At 36.9% G+C, this 21,386-nt stretch overlaps 1 protein-coding gene across 3 annotated transcripts in view; it reads left to right on the top strand.

The window, feature by feature from the left end:
• Window positions 1-21,386, top strand: part of LOC150076035 (uncharacterized) — an 80,566-nt gene that overhangs the window by 5,369 nt on the left and 53,811 nt on the right. For all 3 annotated transcript variants that reach the window (XM_090387183.1, XM_090387182.1, XM_090387181.1), the window contains exons 2-3: window positions 606-1,276; window positions 12,759-13,122. In XM_090387183.1, the coding sequence (XP_090243309.1) occupies window positions 613-1,276; window positions 12,759-13,122 (1,028 nt within the window). In that variant the 5' untranslated portion in view covers window positions 606-612. The remainder of the gene's footprint in view (window positions 1-605; window positions 1,277-12,758; window positions 13,123-21,386) is intronic.

Below are 21,386 nucleotides of genomic sequence, written 5' to 3'. Positions count from 1 at the left end.
ACACCACTTTTCTCATTTTTGCACGTAATTTGATGTGTGATTTCTTTCTCTGTACATTTGCTTTGATATCTCTTGTCAGAGACTTTCTAATCTGAAATCTCCTCTTGTTGATCCCCTTGGCTCAAATTTCCTTTACCCCATTCTTTGAAATTCCTTTGCCTCGATCATTCTCAGAACTTACTCTGAACTCAGTTTGAATTTGAAACTCAGTTTTTTCCAGTATGACATTTTCTAACAGTGAAGCAGTTTCCTTAGTAATTTTAATGTTAGCAACTACAGTCATTTTCAGTTTTTTAGTTGTATGGACCCAGCTTGTAGAGGTGTTGAGGCTTTTGCCATTACTAATGACCATATACATCTATATACATGGTATTGTATAAAGAAAGTTAAGTGTTTATTTTGGTGACAAAATTTAGTGGTTATGGTAATGGGAAAAGTATGAATAAAACCTTTCTTTTGGAAAGGGCTGGAGCATGGTAAGACACGACTTTGATTTTGCCTATGCACCCTAAATGATTTGCCTACTGCTATAAAAAATCATTTGAATTTAGGATTTGTTTTTTAAACAATCTAAATTAAACACGATTTTTTTTTCTTTTAAATAGGTAACACATGATAGATAGCACAGAAGATTTTAGAAATAGCGAACAAGATGTCGCCTACCTTAGAAACATGTGGGATAGCTTATTTTATAACTTGAGGTCAGGACAAGTTCAGCTTGAAGAGAATATTGCTGCCCTAAAATGTGTGTCAAGAGATCTGCAACAAACTGATCGTAATGGATCCGATAAGAGCAGTGAACCAGGTATAATCACAGTAGTTAAAAAACCTATCTACCGACCACCTTTTGCATTATATTCAAAGAGAGGTGCACAAAAACAGGTGCCCCTACCAAAATCAAAATTCATTCCCAAAAGTGTAACAACAACTCGAGTTTTGAATGAACATCCACTTTGCGATAACTATAAACAAATTCATCCAAGAGTTACTTATTTGCAGGACAAAAGATTATTGTATACACAGCTGCAGCAATCTTCTAGTAGTAAAGTGCAGGTGTCTAGTAAAAGTGAAATACTAACTCCTAGCACTACCAAAGCACGAGTTGTTGATTATGATACGCCAGAATTTCTTGAAGCGAGCCCATCATATATACCATGTCCAAGAATAAAGAAGAATCATAATTTTGGTAATGTTGAAACCATACCAAAACAGATACACTCAAATACAACCTCTGGTGGTTCAGAAGATGGAAGACAAAAGCAAAGGAGCCAACAAGGTATGATATAAAATAAGATATTGCTTTAATTTCCTTTTTTTTTTTTAATCAATTGTTTTTGAGGAATGTTAAATTTAACATTCTTTTACATTAATAAAAACAGCATTTATACACTTTTGCAATATTAGGCTAAAGCCAAAGTGAAATGTGTCATTGCAGAAAGCAAAAGTTTTTCTGTAGTTGACATTGATCTCTTGGTAAAACTGAAAATGTGATGCTGTGTTACACTGTAGCAACTAGATTTCCAGCTATGCTCTTGTTAGACCCAGTGACTTTCATTGCTACACTTACCCATCCATCAGTTTTGCAGGTTTCAGTTTTGTGGTTCTCTTTTCATGTCATTTCAGCAGCAAGAAAAGTTTTGTCTTTATTTTGTTTGGCAGTTTTCAGTAAAAAAGGAAAAATGATTTATGCATGAAACGATTGACCTTGATAAGAATGTAAGGCACTCGTACAGAAATAAAAGTTGGTTACATAAAGAAATTCAGTGATGTGACACTGTAATGATGTCAGCTATGGGCAAGCCTGAACAAATTTCTGATGCTAAACAACACTGGTTAAAATTAGACTTGCATACCACCTGGATTTTTGAGCAACAGCTGAAAAAGTTATCCTGCACAGAAGAACAAGAGTTAAAAGCTAGTTATCCTTTTAGGCCACAGGCCCAGATGATTGAGATGCCAAGGCTTTTTCAATTACCGATAACTTCACATAGCTTGTTCATTTACCTACCAGAATACTACAGTCCTAACCACACATCAATCACTCTTGATCTTTTTTCCACCAGCAAATCTTTCAACATACATGGTCAATGTTAGTGGTCTGCTAGGCACTTCAGATCACAAGTTGATGGGCTGTTTTCTGTTGGTGCCTTTCTCTCATGGACATTCCCAGCTCATGTTGTTTGGCATTAGAGAAATGCTAAATGGGATGATCTGTATGATTTTTATTCTTCTTTTCTTTGGTTGAAGTGTTGTTTTAAATCTTCTGATCTAATGTTTGCTCAGATTGTGTTAATGAAATTGATCTCCTGTAGCTTAAAGTCTTGTAGAGATTCTGCATTCCACTTTAAAAACTTACCCATTATTTAAATTTTGGTTTTTTAATAAATATGCTAAGACTGTTCAAAATAAGAATGTAGCGTATCCAATTGGCTTGTATTCAAATCTGAAGATTCATTTTCTATCTATACTGAAGTTTGTGTAATAACTGTAAAACAGTTATTAATCAATCCAAATTCATTTTTGAACAGGCTAAGAGTAGAAACTTGTTTCTTGTCCAAATGGTAATTTGAACATTCTGGTCTGTTTCCAAAGCCACAACTTCTTGATCCCACTTTTATTAAAGCCTAATGGTTCTCTGCATCTTCAGATAAAGATAAAGCTGGCTAACTAGCATCCTACTTTACTTCTAACTCTTGTATTGATGACCTTGGTAAATCACCTCCTACCATACCCAGTACACTCCATTCAATGCCTCCTTTGGCCTTTGCACGGTAGGATGGTAGAATAATTCTGAACAATCGTGATGCCAAGTAAACTGTAGATACTGATGGTATTTCTGAACTTGTTCTTAAAACTTGCTTCTGAGCTGGTGTCTTTTCTTCTGCTTTAAAATTTGCTCATATCCAGCCAGTTCCTTAAAAGGGTGACAAATCCCTCCTATCCAGCTATTGTCCCATTGCAGTTACCTGAATTCTTTGAAAAGTAATGGAGAAATCCATCAAATGCCAACTCTTAAACTATCTTTAAACCTTCCATCTAATCAATGATCATCAATATGGATTCTGTAGATGTTGATCCACTAGTGATATATCAGCTTCTGTCACTCATGTTTGGACAAATTCTATGGAAATATTTGGTGAAATTCAAGCAGTTGCTCTTGACATTTCCAAGGCTTTTGATCGTATTTGGCATAGTGGTGTTTTAAACATGCTCCCATTTTATTGCCTGTCAACTAATTTTTGCAATTGTCTATTGAATTTTCTCTCTGAATGCTCCGTCTTCTAATTTCTTTACTGATGCTGGTTTTCTCCAAGGATCAGTTCTTTCTCCCACTCTCTTCCTCTTGTATATTAATGATCTTACACTGAGTGGAAATCTTATCCATACTTCTGCTGATGGTATCTCACTACATTCCACCCCTTCCGGTTTGAGATACCTTGTCCTCCACAGAGAGCTTCAACTTCTTGAAAGGCTGCCACTAGTTTCTTAAATGCTGTTTTCCAGTTTTTTAATTTTTTTAAAACTCTATATTTTAAAAACTAGTCCTATGTTATTTCTTGCAGAAAAGAGGCTATTGCTTCTGTGTTCATCGATGACACTTAGATTTATAGACGATTCTTTCCATTGAATTTGTCCATAGATGGGTAACAAAGCCAGAATATCACCAGTGGATCGACAAGGGCAGAATCCACATCCACAATCATTGATCAGATGGAAGGTTTCAAATCCGTAGCCGAGTGGTCAGGAGTGGGAATGCAATAGCACACGCTCTTTGAGTAGACCGGGGTTCATGCCCCTGACTGCTAAATATGGTTGATCTGCCAGCCCGCACTGGACCAGCGTGGCAGATTATGGTCCATTTCCTTCAACATAGGTGCCTCCATAGCCAGATGGGAAGGAGCAGGAGTGCTTAGCACATGCTTCTTGATTAGACCGGGGTTCGAGCCTGTCACCACCAAATACGGAGGATGCGGAAAGGTCAGGGAATGACCACCGCATATCCTGGAGCAATATGGCCTTAGTTGCTAATGCTCCTAAAAAACCAAAACCAAACCAACCTTCAACGTGAATTGTTGAGGAGGCTTCCATCCTGCAGTGGGTTGATAATGGCTGCAGGTTACTTTTTTTTACATATCTCTATTAGGGGTTATTCTGACTTTTAATCTCTCTCTGTCTTGGCATGGGCTTGGCACACCCAGGGTCCTCAGCTGGATATCATCTTTCTTGGTGATTTCTCTCTCTCTCTCTCTCTTAGTTACACACACAGGGTAACTCAGAAATTTTTTTTGGCTGGTGCAGCATAAGCCTCAAGCTTCCTTGCACCATTTGGCTAATAATAATAATAATAAGCACATCACAAACAAAATAATGCTTCCTCTGCATCAAAAAATAGTGTTTTCTTTTTTTTTCTTCTGCTTTTACTGTTCTTTTAAACAATTACTCAATCTGTATAGATCTCAAATCTTCTTTACCACAAAATATTGCCACCACTTTGGTGCAGCGTCCCCCAAAAAAAGCTTTTGGATTCCATTAAAATGAGGGTGGTCGGGTTAATTAATTATTCATTTCTTACAAAGAAGTCTCTCCACACGCACTCTCTCATAGGCATTCAGTTTCTGACTGCATTCCTTTTCTATAGATACTTCCATGGTCGCTGTTTTGAATTGGTATCTGTAAATCCCCCACTCTCTTCCAAACGAATCCAAACACTTGCTGCAAGCAGTCAACATCCATTCACTGTCCCACACCAAACTCATTAAGCCAATGTTTCCTCTTCCACATTTATCCCTTCTACTTCTGTATTCTGAAGCGGCCTTTCTCCACGTGTATATCCCAAAAATTATAATCTATGGAAATTCAAGTCTAATATCAGCAAGTATCGGCTAAGGTAAAGAAAGCCAACATGAGAACGACAACAAACGTCAGATAACTTAAGTGGAAAATTAGTTTTCCGACACCTAACTCTAGCGCTGCTTGCTTGGTAAACATACGGTAGGTGTTATTGGTCTGGAGCCGAAATCAAGAAGGATATATTGATTGACAGGTAGGCATAGCAAATGATTGGTGGTGGGTGTGACAGACGACAAGCTACTGTGTAGTCATTGGTTGGCATTATGATGTGTATTTATGAGTAAAGAACAGTGCATAATAGTTTTGTGATGAACGGTAAACAGGTAATAGTAGCAATGAATCTTTTAAAAGATGGAAGAAATTTGGAAGGAAAATAAAACATTGGTTGATTTTTTGATGAAAACTAAATAATAAAAGTTTCATTCTGTCCATTTTTATGTTCTTCATTAAGTTTTTTCTCATTATTAAAAGCAGATTTTTGGAGTTCATGAGTGTTTTTACTATATTGTTGATTTAGGTTTGGTTACGAAAAAGGAAAAGGTTTCTTTATTTTTCGTTATATTTCATAACCTGACCTTAAATGGTAGGTTAGGAAATAATAGGAAAAGAAAGAAAGATTCTTTTTATATATATATATAGTGAATAACTATTGATGTTATTATATATATATATATAGTGAATAGCTATTGACATTATGATACGTGTGTATCCGCACGAGTGTCTTTAAAAATAAAAGTACAGTAATAAAAAAATAATATTTTGTTAATAAACAATTTATGCACTAGTCCACCCATGATTCTAAAGAAAAAAGGTTTGGTTGCCCCCTCCACTTCTGGAGGGGTTCAAGCTCCCATGGGATTCAAGTGACCTTTTATTCACCATTATGGAAAGCGTTTATTAAGGCAAGTTACCATTAGTGCTGAGTGCTACTAAAGTGATACTAAACCAATGTTACCATGTATTGTCTTCGCGCACCAATCAGCACACTGTTTGCCATGCCTATCTGTCAATCAATATATCATTCTCGACTTTGCTCCAGACCTATAACACCTACCGTCTGTTTACTGAGCAAGCAGTGCTAGAGTGCCATATCGGGAAACTAATTTTCCACGTAAGTTATCCGACGTTTCTCGTGTTGGCTTTCTTTACCTTCGCCCAAGTATCTTCTATCTTCTCAGCCTTCAACTCATGTATAGTACTAAGTACTGTAGGTTCTTATGTTTTGTGTTTGGAGTTTTCATTAAAAAAAAAAAAAAAAAAAGATGAGTATTTCATTTTAGAAAATTTTACATTTCAAACCCTGCATGCAATATGTACAGAGCTCGTCATGAGCAGAAAATTAAGGAAATATTAATACTAAATAGATAATTTTTTTTTTTTTTTTTTTTGTAATTTAAAGACTAAATGCACAAAGCATAATTCCATATGGGTTTAAATTGACTATATAATATCATTGATAGGCCAACAAGCCTTGAAATGGTGCTGTCTGGGCAGTGGTGCCCATTGAGAATAAGTAACAGTAGTCTTCTCTGTTAGTGAAGCATTACTTATTTGAAGTAGCGCAATACCTGGTATCTTGTTGTGAAGGTAACCACAATATGAGATATAATTAAAACAATACCTTTATACTACATACGTAGTTTAATTTTGTGGGTTAACTGTGGTGTTTCTTAATAATTAATTTAAACCTATGGAATTGTTCCTTGTGCATTTATTCTTTAAATACAGTATTATTCTGTTCACCATTTTGCATCGCTCATATTGTTGAATTAACTGCACAACTGTGATGGCATGTTTGCATTACCAGGGTACCTTCCTACCCACCGATGATAGGCCTTGAAACGGTACCGTTGGTTGGTGATGCCCACTGAGAATAAGTAACAGTAGTTTTCTTTACTGGAGAAGCGTTACTTATTCAAAGTAGTGCAATACCTGGTATCTCCTTGTAAAGGTGACCACAATATATGAGATATAATTAAAACAAGTTTTTTTTTGTAATGAAAATCCCAAACACAAAAAGTGCTTAATTCTGTTTCATTCTTTTAAAGAAATAGCATAAAAGAATGGACTTTTATACACCCAGCAAGCAGCTGCTTAACCCATCGGTAGTCATGTGAAGGAGTGATCTTTCTCTGCGCACTCAAGAATTTCAAAAATCATTAAAAAAAAATTCAAAATTCTTCACTGTTTTGATATCTTTTCTGAACACAGCTGTGAAAAATCCATTTTTATATTAAAAACATATTTTAAATTAACTTTCGAAATTAAATCTTCCTTTAGACCAGTCAGCAAGCAAAATGCAAAGTCAAAAACCTGCATGCTTCAACAAATGCATATATTTGGACACCAGCCTGCCAATAACAGGAGTGCCTGCTGCATGAAACATGAATTTCGTACATCAACAGTTTGATTCCATGCAATGCTTCAATGTCACAAAGGCAGAAAGCATTACCAATTGGAGGAAATGACATATCAGTAAAGCCAGCTTGTTATTAATAAATATACTCAACAGATTCCACTCAACATGTACATATAATTAAGTTTAATTTAATTCATGGATTTTTCCTAGTGTGATAATTAACAGAGATTGCTGGAATTTTCCTTGGAGAAATCAAAGAAAACATTTTCAAAAACAGCTATTTGGAGTTTCATCTGTGTAGTGAACAGAGTAGTGAAGCCTGAATTTCTGAAATATTGTCTGGGGCCTCATCAACCAAGCACACTCAATTTAGGGTTAATTATGTAGCAATTTCAGAAATTAAAATAGCTGAAAGGATATTGAACCTGTCTTTCTTTCTTTTCCTATTTAATACAGTGTAACCTCGATATAACATGCCTCTTCATACCGCAGTTTTGAATATACCGCAGGTATGGTCATGTTCCCCAAAACAAAATATGAAAAAAAAAGTAGTGTGTTCAAAGAACTAGAAATTTCATATTGGAAACTGGAAAAAGTGAATACTGTATGTATTTGTATCTACTGTACTGTACTACTGTATTTCCAAGGGATGAAATTAGCTAAAAATTGGCAGTATGTTTGCTTTGATATATTCAGTATTCAGTTGCAGAGTAATTTTTGTAAACAATAGGACTTGTCAGACACTGTAGACACCCAGCTTTTCCCCTCAGCTAGACTTGCAATAAAAAAAGATATCAGTGGAATGCTAATTACAAACAGCTACTTTTGGAGGGAAATACAGCTATCATTTGTCAAGTGCCATTACATTAGTTACAAAGTAAATTTCTATAAGCAACAACACATGACATCCTTTCTTTGACTAGAAGTTACATGTAAGGTAGCAAAAACTTGAGGGTTAAACTAGACAAAAATATACACAAGCTGACAAGTGATTTATGGAGAAATCACGACTTCACTTCAGCACTATGATAGGCTAGACAGTTTGGTTTTGATTTTTAGTCTTCTCAAAACACTGTAAATTCTAGGGCATCAGAAATAAATACATGACAAAAATTAGTAAATCAGTAGGACTTCAGTCTTACTGAAGTCCTAATGGCCACCAAAAGAAAAAAATTATACAGTTGAAGAAAAGTTGAAAGAGTTAAGAGTGGTGAAACAAAATGCAGTATATTTCATGAGTGTGGAATTCCAGAAGGAACAATCTGCAGTTGGATGAAAGAGGAAACAAAAATGTATTCATTTGTAGACTCCAAAGAAAACTATACTTTGTGAAAACAGTGATGTGGATCATTGCTTATACAAGGGGTTTCTACCGAAGTGTGGTTCAGGAGTACCTATAAATAGGGTAATTTTGAATGCACAGGCACTTAAATTTCATAAGCTACTTGGTGGAGATGATGACACATCCCAGGTTAGCCTTGTAGGCAAATCTGCATTTGGTGACATTACAGCAGCAGCAGAAGCATTTCCTGAATTTCTGTGTAATCTGATAACACTACCCAACATGATTTTTACCTCCAGCAAATCACTGGTTATTTCTGGTCAAGTTTTTTGTATAGAATTTAAAATCAATCATAAAAATTTCCTATCACGTCTCAGTTTTAAGATATAGATAGATAACTGGATTCTGTACAAAGATATCATTACTGTTTGAAATACAATTTTTAAACTTATTAACTTTTGGTTATTGGGCTAAAAGTTAAGCAAGTACATCATTACTGTTCTTGCAATATAGTATATTTTGATTTTGATGCACTTTTCCAGACAAGTTAGTATTTTTATTAATTTTATTACACCATTCAACTGCTCAATATATAGTATATGATTAACTATGCTACAAGAATTCACCTTCTGTTCAAATTTACCAATTGCTTTTACTGTTTTTAGGTTAATGCATTGTTAAAATGGAGAAGATAAAGCACAGAACTTGTGTCAATCACCCAGAAAACTTCTGCTGTGTTTGTGGACACTTAACCCCAAAACTCAGAGGAAGAAAACATACAATGTCACAAAAGTTGCGTATTCATTGTACTTTGGCTGCAAGATCGGTGATCAAGAAAAAAATTGGGCTCCACATATCTGTTGTATATCTTTTGTACAACAAACTTAAGGCTGTGGTTATATGCAGTGGCGGACTGGGTCTAAAAATATTGGTTGCCAGGAGACAAAGGGGGCCCCACCCACAACTATTATATTTTCAAGCTACTAAAGGGTCATTAACATTTTTAACATATTGTCTAATGTTATTGCAAGGGGGCCCACTTGCCATTGGGCAAGCTGACACCCTGACAGTCCACCACTGGTTATATGGCAAGCTGAGAGCATTACCTTTTGCCGTCTCTATGGTGTGGCGCAAGCCCAAGAATCATTTCGATGACTGCTATTTCTGCATGACAAAAATAAAAGGTATTTACAAAAAGAGCAAGCACTGCATCAAATATCCAAATATCCCATCAGCAATTAAGCCAGTGTCACACGGTAAAGAACTGCCAGTACCTGTGCCACCAAAATCTTGGGGTATGGGAAGTAGTGATGAAGGTACAGAAGAAATTGTTTTACCAGATGTCACGGAACCATGTACTTCACATGATTTGGACTATGAGCCAGAAAAAGAAAAGGCCCCAAACTACATCGAACAAGAAGAATTAAGCAACTTCATCAGACACTTTGGGCTTACCCAAAGAGAAGGCTGATTTACTCGGATCCAGACTACAACAGTGGAACTTACTCACCAAAGGTATAAACATTACAATATACTGTAAGTGAAATGAAGTTTTCAAGATATTTTGCAATGGAAAACAACATGTGTGTTTGCAAAGACGTCATTGGTCTTATGTATGAACTGAACATTGATCACAATACCTCTGAATGGCATTTGTTCATTGATGCGACAAAGTTAAGTTTGAAAGCAGCATTGCTTCATAATGGAAATACTTTACCATCAATTCCTCTTGTTCATGCTGTTGGCCTGAAAGAAACTTACAATAGTATGTCCCAGATTCTTGCTGCTATACGTTACAACAACTATGGTTGGAATATTTGTGGTGATCTCAAAGTGACTGGAATGCTTGTTGGGTTGCAAGATGGTTTCACTAAATACTGTTGTTTCCTGTGTTTGTGGGATAGTCATGCAACAGCCAAACAATGCATCGTACAGCACTAGGACAAGAGAGATGAATATATTTCCAGCAAAAGCAATCTAAAGTATGTTTCATTGGTTGATCCACAAAAGGTTTTTCTTTCCCCTTTACACATCAAGCTTGGACTGATTAAGAATTTCGGTAAGGCACTGGATAAAGAAAGCAGATTTGCATATTTACTGAAAATGTTTCCAAATTTATCTCATGCAAAGCTGAAGGAAGGAATTTTCATAGGTCCTCAAATAAGAAAACTCCTAAAAGATGAAGAATTTCAAAGAAACCTGAATGACGTTTAACTGGCTGATGGAGATCTTTCAAGGTTGTGGTACATGGATTCCTCGGAAAGAGAAAAGAAGAGAACTATGAGCAGCTGGTGACAAACTTGCGGAAATGTTACAAGAACATGGGTCCCAAATGTCATTGAAAATGCATTTCCTTCATTCCCATCTGGATTTCTTTCCTGAAAACTTAGCAGATATCAGTGATGAATAAGGAGAGTGGTTCCACCAGGACGTATCTGCAATGGAAAAACAATACCAAGGTCTCTGGGACTCTGCCATGATGGAAGATTACTGTTGGTTCCTTAAACAGGAAAGCAATCTGGAGTATAAAAGGAAATCATTGAGTGGGAAACATGTCTAACATATATTGTGTGTAATAATTACAACCATGTATGCTGATATTGTATACATGATGTAGACGTGACAGAAGTAAAAGATTGATATTTTCATAATCAGGACATTAAATTTTGTTCTGAATAGCCAACTTTCATTCCAGAGGTATGATGAAAAAAAAATTGTCGGGTAGTGTAATCTGATTCAAGATGGTGAATTTACAGATGAACAGTTGTACAGCTGTGAAGAAACAGTGATGTACTATAAACTCCCCGACAAGCAAGTAACTGGATACTAAAGCCATTGTGCATTGGTAAAAGTTGAAGTTCCCAGTGTTTTAAACACATCAACACGAAATCTCTACCTATGAATTATAGCTCCAATGCTTGGATGATGAGTGATATGTTTGCTTCATGGTTTGAAAGTGAGTTTGTACCATCGGCAAGACTCTACTTGCTTTCCACAAAACTTAGAGAAAAGGCTTTGTTTCAATTAGATTACTGCCCAACTCATCCTTTGACTGATGTCCTGATATTGAAAGATGGCAAGATCAGAGTTGTGTTTCTACCAAGGAATACAACTGCACTAATTCAGCCCATGGATCAGGGCATTATTCAGATCTTCAAAGCCTACTATTGTGGTGAGCTACTTGGTGTTGAGAACTCAGAAATTCATGTTCTAGAATTTCTGAAAATGTTAACACTAAAAGACCTTGCATACGATATTAGATTACTGTTGAAGAAAGTAAGCCCAGCAGCAATTTAAAATTGCTCGAAGTGATGTCATCTTTTCCAATCTGTTAGGAAAGATGAGATCACTAATAATAATTTTGAATTAGCAGCATTTTCAGAACAAGTAACAAAGTCTTGTAACGTACTGGGTGGCAGGCTTGGAGCAAATAACCGGATGCTTGGATTTAGGTGGATGCCGAAGCCCCAGTTGTGCATTACTTGAGCAAGCAGAAATCACAGCCACTGTGAACAGCAGGAAGACAATCGACAGACAAGGCCAGTGTGGATGACTAGGGTAAGGAAAAGGCACCAGAAATTAAAAAAGTGCTTGAAAACATAATTGAGGTGATGGCATGGTTAGAATGTTAGAGTGATAGTGAACATTTTCATTTATTGTATCTGACTATTATTAAGAATTATGTACTGAAAAAATGCTGTCATCAGTTCTGGCAAACTAAATTACATGATTATTTCAGAACAGATGCACGAAATGTAAGTCCATAAATGGCATTGTGTATCAGAATGTGGCGCCTCCGTAGCCAGGTGGGAAGGAGCAGCAGTGCAAAGCACACGCTTCTTGATTAGACCGGGGTTCGATCCCGTCACCACCAAATACGGAGGATGCGGAAAGGTCATGGAATGACCACCGCATATCCCGGAGCAACATGGCCTTAGTTGCTAATGCTCCTAAAAACCAAATAACAAATAACAACAGTATCAGAATGTAAAGGGACTGATATAACTTTTAATACTTTGTCTTTTAGTCTGTGTACTCATAAAACATTAGTAAATAAAGTATTTATTTTCTAAGTAAAGTGTATTTATATTAAAAAACTGAGAAAAAAAATGGTAAAAAATTTTATGGGTTATAACATGCCTCAATTATAATGGGGGTATTAAAGTTGTTGCCTGACATACATGTTTTATCAAGGTCACACTGTATTTTCACATATTTATGAACGTGTATACTTCACATTATCATCAACATTTTGTTTTTCTCTAGAATTCTACAAAAACGATCTCACTGATATTCAAGGTTCAGCTAAACACGTGGAAACTCCTCTTAACAGAAATAAATCTTATTCTGCAACTGAAATAAATTACGTTACTGAAGACTTGGCAGAGAGTCCTAGTTCATTTTCTTCCCATTCTGTGGGAAAGGATGATGATCTGTTGACATATTCTTTGAGTGAAGATGAAAGTATAAAATCATGGAATAGCCACCGTAGATGTGAATCGAGAACTTTCCAAAAACAAAGGCCACTGTCATCTTTCGATATGTCAGCTATTAAGACCAAGAGGAGGAGGAAAACTCAGAGAAATAATGAAAATAAAGATATAACTTCTAAGAAACTTCAATGGAAAAGGTAAAAAAAAAAATTAAATTCTGTTTGATATTTATTTGTGTTAGTTCATGCAGAAACAGGAGTAATAGTAATACCCACTATAAGTATTCATTCCTTTGATGAGCTCACTGATGCAGAATTCATCAATTTAATGATACATAGGAAATGGGTAAGTTGTAGTTTAATTGGATTGTTGAACTCCTGGTAATTAACAACAAAACTGCATCCTGCTTATTATTAACTTAACCTGTACCTTACATAGAGAGGATTCTTCCCCCCCCCCCCCCAATTTCATTATTCACAATTAATTTGACAAAAATGAACTAAAGAAAACAACAAAGCTAATAGTTTTATTATAACAGCTTCATTGTTGTAGGCAAGTGATTTATTTCACTGTTTTTATCAAGTGAAATACGTGACTTGCTTTTAATTTTCCTTCTATGTAGGATTCCTTCCAAAATGGTGAAATTGAGGCAGACAAAAATGAACAATGCATTGGAAACGTCAGTAGCATGTTCTTGCAGAGTGGTCTGCCAAGTCAGTGGTATTCACTTGTCAACCTAACCATTTGACTAGCTCACATGACATTCTACTATAAATTGCTTTGGTTTTACATGATGCTCAGAAATTGCAAGTTAAGGAGCAGATGTGAAAGAATTGTGTGAATGTGGGCATGCTAATTACAGATCAGTGAGCAGTACTGTACGGTAACGCAAGAATTGCTTAAATTTTAACCAGGCGGTCGGTTAAATTTGCCACACGGTGCACCCATTTGATAGATTCTGGGGAAGAACACTATCCAGTAAATTTATAATGCATGTAGCATTAGCATTAGTAGAGGCATATGATGCAAGAAAGCAAGCTTATTCAGCATCAGCCAAAAAAAAAAAAAAAAAAAAAAAAAAAAACACTCCCATTTCACCCCTCCGTTTGCTCGAAATACCTGTCCAGTTGAGCCTTAAATTTGTTTAGGGTATCAACTTCAACAACAAGTGACGGAAGTCGGTTCCACCAACCAACCACCCGCTGGCCAAAGGCAAATTTCCGCACATCTATCCGATATCCGTCCTTCCTCAATTTGAATTTATGCCCTCTAAGCTGATTATTCTGAGCAAGATGAAGAATCCCATTGGCATTGAGCATGCTCAAACCATTCAAAGCCTTATACACCTCTATCAGATCACCTCGCCGGTGCCTAGTCTCCAGACTCTGTAATTTGCAACACTTAAGCCTTTCTTCGTAAGAGCAACCCTTTGTTCCATTCACTAATCTTGTGTGTGGCGCCTCCGTAGCCAGGTGGGCAGGAGCAGCAGTGCGTAGAACACACTTCTTGATTAGACCGGGGTTCGAGCCCGTGACCACCAAATACGGAGGATGCGGAAAGGTCAGGGAATGACCACCGCATATCCCTGGAGCAATATGGCCTTAGTTGCTAATGCTCCTAAAATCCAAATAACAAACAACAAACAAACAAACACTAATCTTGTTGCCCTTCTCTGTACCCGTTCCAGCAGCTCTACATCCTTCTTAAAATGAGGCCTCCAGACCTGTATACAGTACTCAAGATGTGGCCTAACCATTGCCTTATACAAGGGAATAATCACCTCCTTATCCCTGCTAGAAAAATTCCTGTATATCATTAACAAGACACCATGAGCTACTCTTGCAGCTCGTCTGCACTGCTCAGAGAACTTCATATCTGCCTGCACAATTACCCCCAGGTCCTTTTCATTCTCCACCACTGTCAGTGTAGTACCGCAGAGTTGATACGTTGCTCGGGGGTTACTGTTTCCCATATGTAGTACTTTACATTTGTCAATGTTAAACTTCATTTGCCACCTCTCAGCCCATCTGTTCAACCTTTCCAGATCCTGTTGCAGCAGCATAGCGTCAGTGGTGTCCTTAACAACCCTGCCAACCTTTGTATCATCTGCAAACTTGGACATTAAACTTGATGTCCCATCATCAATATCATTCATAAACACCGAAAACAACACTGAACCCTGAGGAACTCCACTAATAACATTAGTCCACGTTGAGCAGTGTCCATTGATTACCACTCTCTGTCTTCTGCCACTCAACCATCCCCTTATCCATAGCAGTAATTTGCCTCCAGTGCCACACTGCTCCAATTTGTGCAGCAGTCTTCCATGTGCAACAGTATCAAAAGCCTTTCTAAGATCCAAATATATAACATCAAAGTTATTCCCTGCATCCAGTTCTTTTGTGACTGCATCATAGTATTAATTCAAATTGGTCAGGCAAGACCTGCCCTTAACAAAACCATGCTGCGTCTGAGCTATAACTGAATTCTTGTCTAGATGATCCTGCAGTGCTTCTTTAACCAGTGCCTCCATTAATTTACCTGGAACAGAAGTTAAACTAACAGGTCTATAATTACTTGTGTCAGCCTTTAATCCTCCTTTGTGAATTGGGGTTACATTTGCACATCTCCAGTCTATGGGTACCTCCCCTGAGTCCAAAGAAGCTCTCATAATTATGGCTAGGGGTTTGCTTACTTCCTTTGCTGCCTCCTTTAATATAACTGGATAGATCCCATCCACCCCAGGTGCCTTTTTTATGTTTATCCTCAACAATCTCTCCTCCACTTTCCTCTGTTATTACAAAATCATCCAGCTCACTGCCAATGTTTACTTTACTTACATCATTCTCCTTCCTGAATAACTCCTCATGTGTGAATGTAGATGCAAAATACTCGTTTAGGTTGTTAGCCACCTGAGCAGGATCCTCAACTGTTGAACCATCACTATCCAGTGGACCAATCTGATTCATCCCTTTCCTTCTTGAGTTTAAATAGGTAAAGAACTCTTTTCTGTTTTTCTTTGCATCCTTTGCCAAGGATTTTTTGTAGTCTGCCTTTGCCTGCCTAATCTCCTTTGTGACTTGGTTACAGACCAACTTATATCTATCATAGGCTTCCATGTCACCCATTAATTTGTATGTATCCCATGCATTTTTCTTCTCTGCCACATGTCTCATTAGTTCATCTGACAATCATTTAGGCCTAAACCTTTAACAATATTTCTTAGTTGGTATGTAAAGCCTGGTAGCCTCCAAGATTAGTTCCTTGAATGCTTCCCATTTTGAGTTTGCTGTTGGTAACATCATCAGTTGGTCCCACTGTATAGAATTTAAATACTGTCTCGGACCATCATAGTGGCCTTTACGAAAACAAAAACCCTTCCCTTTACCTCTGATGGTAGTTACCCCCTTGAGTAAATCCCACTTCAACACACTGTGATCACTGCCATCTAGTGGTTCATTTATCTGCAGATTCTTAATGCATGAAGAATTACTACTGATAATCAGATCAAGAGTATTGCTCCCTCTTGTTGCCTCAGGAACATGCTGATGTAGAAAACAATCATCCAATAAATCCACAAAAGCCTTGCTAATGTGCGAGTGACCAACCCACAAATTCCAGTCAATATCTGGGAAATTAAAATCCCCCATTATAAGACTCTCTGATTTACTGGCCCACTTTATTTCCCTGTACAATATCTTATTATACTCATCAGAGTCATTAGGCCTATAGCACACTCCTACTCTCAATTTTGATTTCCCTATGCTTATGTCACACCAAGCTGACTCGACACTGCCCTGTCCATCGATGTCGACTGGCTTCACTTCCTTGGACTTTATGTGTTTCTTAACTAATAGCATAACCCCTCCTCCCCTGTCTATCCTTTCTATACACATTGTATCCCCCAAATTTCAGTTCCGCATTCCTTATATCTGTGTGACACCACGTCTCTGATATCCCAACAATATCTGCCTTTGATGTTTTGAGCAATACCTCAAATTCATCAAATTTATTTACCAAACTCCTAGCATTGGTGTACACGCAGGTATACATGCACCTGTTTCTATTCTTGGCTACCCTAACACAACCCATGTGTTTACTTGTACCGCAATGACTCGCAGCAGTCTCTGAAATATCCTGCATCTTGTGTTTCAGGCTTCTGCTCATTTCAATAGAAGCAGTGCAAGAATCAATTTCACCTCTGCCAGTGGCTACTGTTAATCTATTAGTCCTTGTATCCCCCCCAACTAGCAGTTTTCCGACCCACCTAACTCTGCCTCGACAGCATCAGCAAAAATTCTTGCACCCTTTCTATTTAAGTGTATCCCATCCCTGTAGAAGCAATCTTTCCTGTTAACAAGTACAGTCCAGGCTGAAAAAAATTCTACCCCTTGAGCCTTGCACAATCCCTCCAGGGCCGAATTGATTGACAAGGCTCTCATCATATACTCCCTCCTATCATGTCTGGGCAGAATTGCAGACACTTTCAAATTCAACCCTAATTCACTGCTTTTTTTTCAACAGTGACCTGTACTTGTTAAGTAATTCCGCCGGTCTCCTACTCTTAATATCATTAGTGCCAACATGTACAACTACATCACCTTTTGTGCCCTTAAAAGATGATATCCGCTCTACAACGTCATCAACCTTTGCCCCTGGCAGACATGCCCTTGTCCTATTCCACCTGTCCTTTTTACAAAGCATGTTCCCCTCTTCCCTGACAATAGTCACCAACTACTAGTTCCTGTGGGACCAGCGCATTATGCCTAGGGGGCTGCCTCTGTGTTGCTTGATGACCAAGTGCAAGCTCTGGCGTTGATGTGGGTGGCCGAGAGCTTGATGGGCCCCTGAATTTATTTCCTTCGAGGGCATCCACCCTGTCCTTCAAGCGCTCATAAAGGCCCATAACAACGCTGAGCTGTCGCCTGATTTCCTTGCACTCCTTACATCGTGCACACACAAAGACATCCCCCTTGGCAGTATCATGTCCCGTGCCCGACTGCTCCGCAAACATCAAGCAAACAGTGCATTTTAAAAGACTGTGATTCAGAGGGCAACTGCCCCCCCCCCCCCAGTTCTCCCCTGAAACACAGCACTCTCATTAGTTTGAGCCTTTTGCTTTGCTGCTCTGGTCTGAGTCATGATTCCGATTTAATTCAATAAAATTTCAAAACAAAATTAAATCTTTAAGTTATATCCCAAACCAGTTATAACGCTATATTTATTTTTTCGGTATCTAGTGTTTTCTACGAGTTCCCTTTATATAACTTCTGTATCACGTGTACCACTATAGTTATGTATTAATTATTTGTTACGATTAAGTTGTTATATATATATATATATATAATCCAAATATTCCAGAGTTAAATTGTAAAATATATATAAAATTATTAAGTGTTACAAATATATAAAATTATTAAGTGTTACATATAGAACTAACCGATTAATGCCATCAAACGATAGAACATTACATCGGACGTTAGGTATGTCCAAATTATATAAGTTATAGTGTAATGTAAGTACCTCCATAGTTTGAAAATCGATGTAACCACTGGCCAACCGTACCTCCAGTATACATGAAAAATTACATGAAAAATATAAAATATTAGGTTAATTAACTTAATAAGCCTTACATGGGAACCCATTTTGCAAGAGACTTTGTCGAGGGCTAAACCCCTACAAAATAGAAACCCATGTTAGACTGAGCCATCGGTTTCTGTTATCATCTGCCTGTATACCAAATCCAATATCCATAATAATGGATAATTCAACTAATTTAAAATTAGGTTATAGTGAAACTATAAATCAGTATAAATCTAGCCGTCCAAAAAGGGGAATGTCTAACCAAAATTTGTAAGAATACAGGCTGGATGATATTTAGCCCAACCGATAGCTGCAACATTATAAGCACAACTGAGAAATTATTAATATTTGCTGAACAATTTGCAGAAAAATGGCTAATTTAGCTAACTAAAGGTGAACGGAAAGCAGAGTAGTTAAAGCAATAGTACCTCACTCCCCCTCGAATTACTCTAATAGTTCATGAGATATGAAAAATTAAGGCAAGAGGATAGATAAAAGTGAAACAGAAAAGGAAAAGCAATTTATCGATATTATATCGGATTAACCGGGAGTGTAAATTCCCGACCCTAATAGTGTTACGAGTGGTATGAATCCCACCTTTCTCTTTTCGAATAAATTAAATATTCGGTAATGGATAAATTAACTATTAGTCTGATTGCCCTAGTTGCTGATGTATATTTTGATTGTATTGAAATGCATAGAATTGTAATACCATCAGCAAGGACGGAAATCAGTAAAATTAAATAAATATTATTCGAAATTAGAACTAAAATATTAAATATCCTCTAAAGACCCAGCCCACTCGTAACCTTGCTTAGGAGAAAATTATATACAGTACATTTCAGCTTTAAGAACTTCCGTTGTAAGGTCACAAGATGTCAAGGGAAAAGTGTCTTCTCGTATAAACACACGAGCGTTTGGCAAGTATGGGAAGATGCTATAGCAGGGGAAGAACAGTTCCTTCCCCACATAAACAACAAAATACCTTGAGCTGTTTCCGAATGATGGTGATATTGAATAACAATCTCGCTTGTCCAAAAATGGTCAGAAAAGTAACACCAGTGTCAGTAGCCATGACGTATTTAGAGTTGGCTGGTTGTTGAATGGTCCAGAAGAGGAGTCAACAGATTTCTCAACCATGACCCGGTACTTGGACCACCTAAGATTTTGGCCTTGGAATGAGAACATCCAATGAGACAAGCAATGGAAAGATACCCAAAAGACTTGACCCTGCATATAAAAGCAAAGGAGAGAAAAATAGAGGGTGAAGTGTTGAGAGAAAAATAGGGGTTAAAGAAGTGTGTATTGAGAGAAAAAGAGTTAATAGTGAAGAGTTAGAGAGTGAAGAGAAAAGATTTGAGAAGAATTAAGAAGTAAAAAGTGTTGGCGTTGTTGTTGTTAAGTGAGAAACAGATAGTATAGTATTAATAAGAAGAATTGGAAAATAGTTCGACTTAGAAGATTAAAATAGTCGCGACTTCTGTTTGTAGTGTGAACTTTACCTAGTAAGAATTGTGCCAGTGAAAATCATATTGAAGAAGTTAAGTAATTTCCAGCCACAGAATCAAGCAGAGGGAAGCGTGCTGAGAAGCAGGAATCTCGATCGAAACGAGGGAAAGATACAGGAAAACGGTAAGCGGAAATGTTTCATCATGTATGTATGAGAACGAGAGATAGTTTAAATGGAATATTACGGTGACGCAGTTTTAAAAGATGATTCCTTTCTAAGTTGATTTCTCTAAATGTTTTATATACGTTACACATGAATTGTATTACATGTCGCGGTACAACAGTATAGGTACCATGAATATTAACTGGTTAACATAAAGGTCTGATATTCTAATGTATGTACTTAAAATATTAAAGGTCTTAAATATTAAATGCCTGAAATATTAACTGTTTTAAATATTAAACAGAGGAGAAAAGGGTGAAAAGACGATGGTACCCAGTTGATATTCAACAAGGGCAAAAATAGAAAATATATATGTTTATGGACAGTATAGATTGTTGTATTAATGGTATGACCCTTGTAAGAGAAATATAATTATAAGGAATCATGGTATAATACTAAAATGGTTTAAATCAAATAATGATAATTTCCTAATCTTTAATAAGAAGATGAATGCTATAAGAGTGAGAATGAGCTATATATGTGTATTTTCCTATGTAATATGTTTTTATATATTGTAATAAATGATTGTTTTGTTTCTAATACTGCCTCGTTGCTGACTTCAGATCACATTAGTAATCACTTGGGGTTGATTAAGTTCAATTAAAATTATTGCGCTAAGAAAGGTAATTTCATTAAATTTATTAATTAAATCCTTTCTTAGTTACACAGCGCAAAAACGGGTTCAAATCGCGATGTAAGAGGTAGATAGGTCATCCAATCTCACCTATTATATTTTGGATATACGAAACCCGGTCCTAAACAAAGCTACAAGGCACACAGATAAGCCATAACTATGTTGGGGTGGTTACTGAGAAAGGGGAAGGAAAGTTTAACCATGCAAATACAACTTAAAGACAGCCTTTATAGCAGGCAAGCCTTTTGTAATAGAAGATGCTATTTATTATATTCCCCGACAAAATGGTTGCCGCGATTGTATTTAACTTTTCTTAATTATTATCTACATCATACCCGTCAACCAACGATCCATTCTATTCATTGTTCCCCGGCTCTCTCAAATCACTCTCTTTATCTTTTATTCCCTCCCCCCAATAATAGTAGGGATCCTGGTTAAGTAGTAAGAGCCAGTAAAATATATCAATAGAATGCGAAAAGCAACAGAAAAAACGGAATGGCTAATTCCTAAGAAAATTTACTATAAATCTAACATCAAAAATTAGATAGTGGCAAACATTATATAAAGCTTTA

Source organism: Mastigoproctus giganteus, chromosome 13 (genome assembly GCF_048544385.1).
Source record: "Mastigoproctus giganteus isolate SK-2022 chromosome 13, ASM4854438v1, whole genome shotgun sequence".
Taxonomy (NCBI): domain Eukaryota; kingdom Metazoa; phylum Arthropoda; class Arachnida; order Uropygi; family Thelyphonidae; genus Mastigoproctus; species Mastigoproctus giganteus.
Note: the sequence above shows the minus strand (reverse complement) of the source record. Positions and strands in the feature narration are given on the sequence as shown.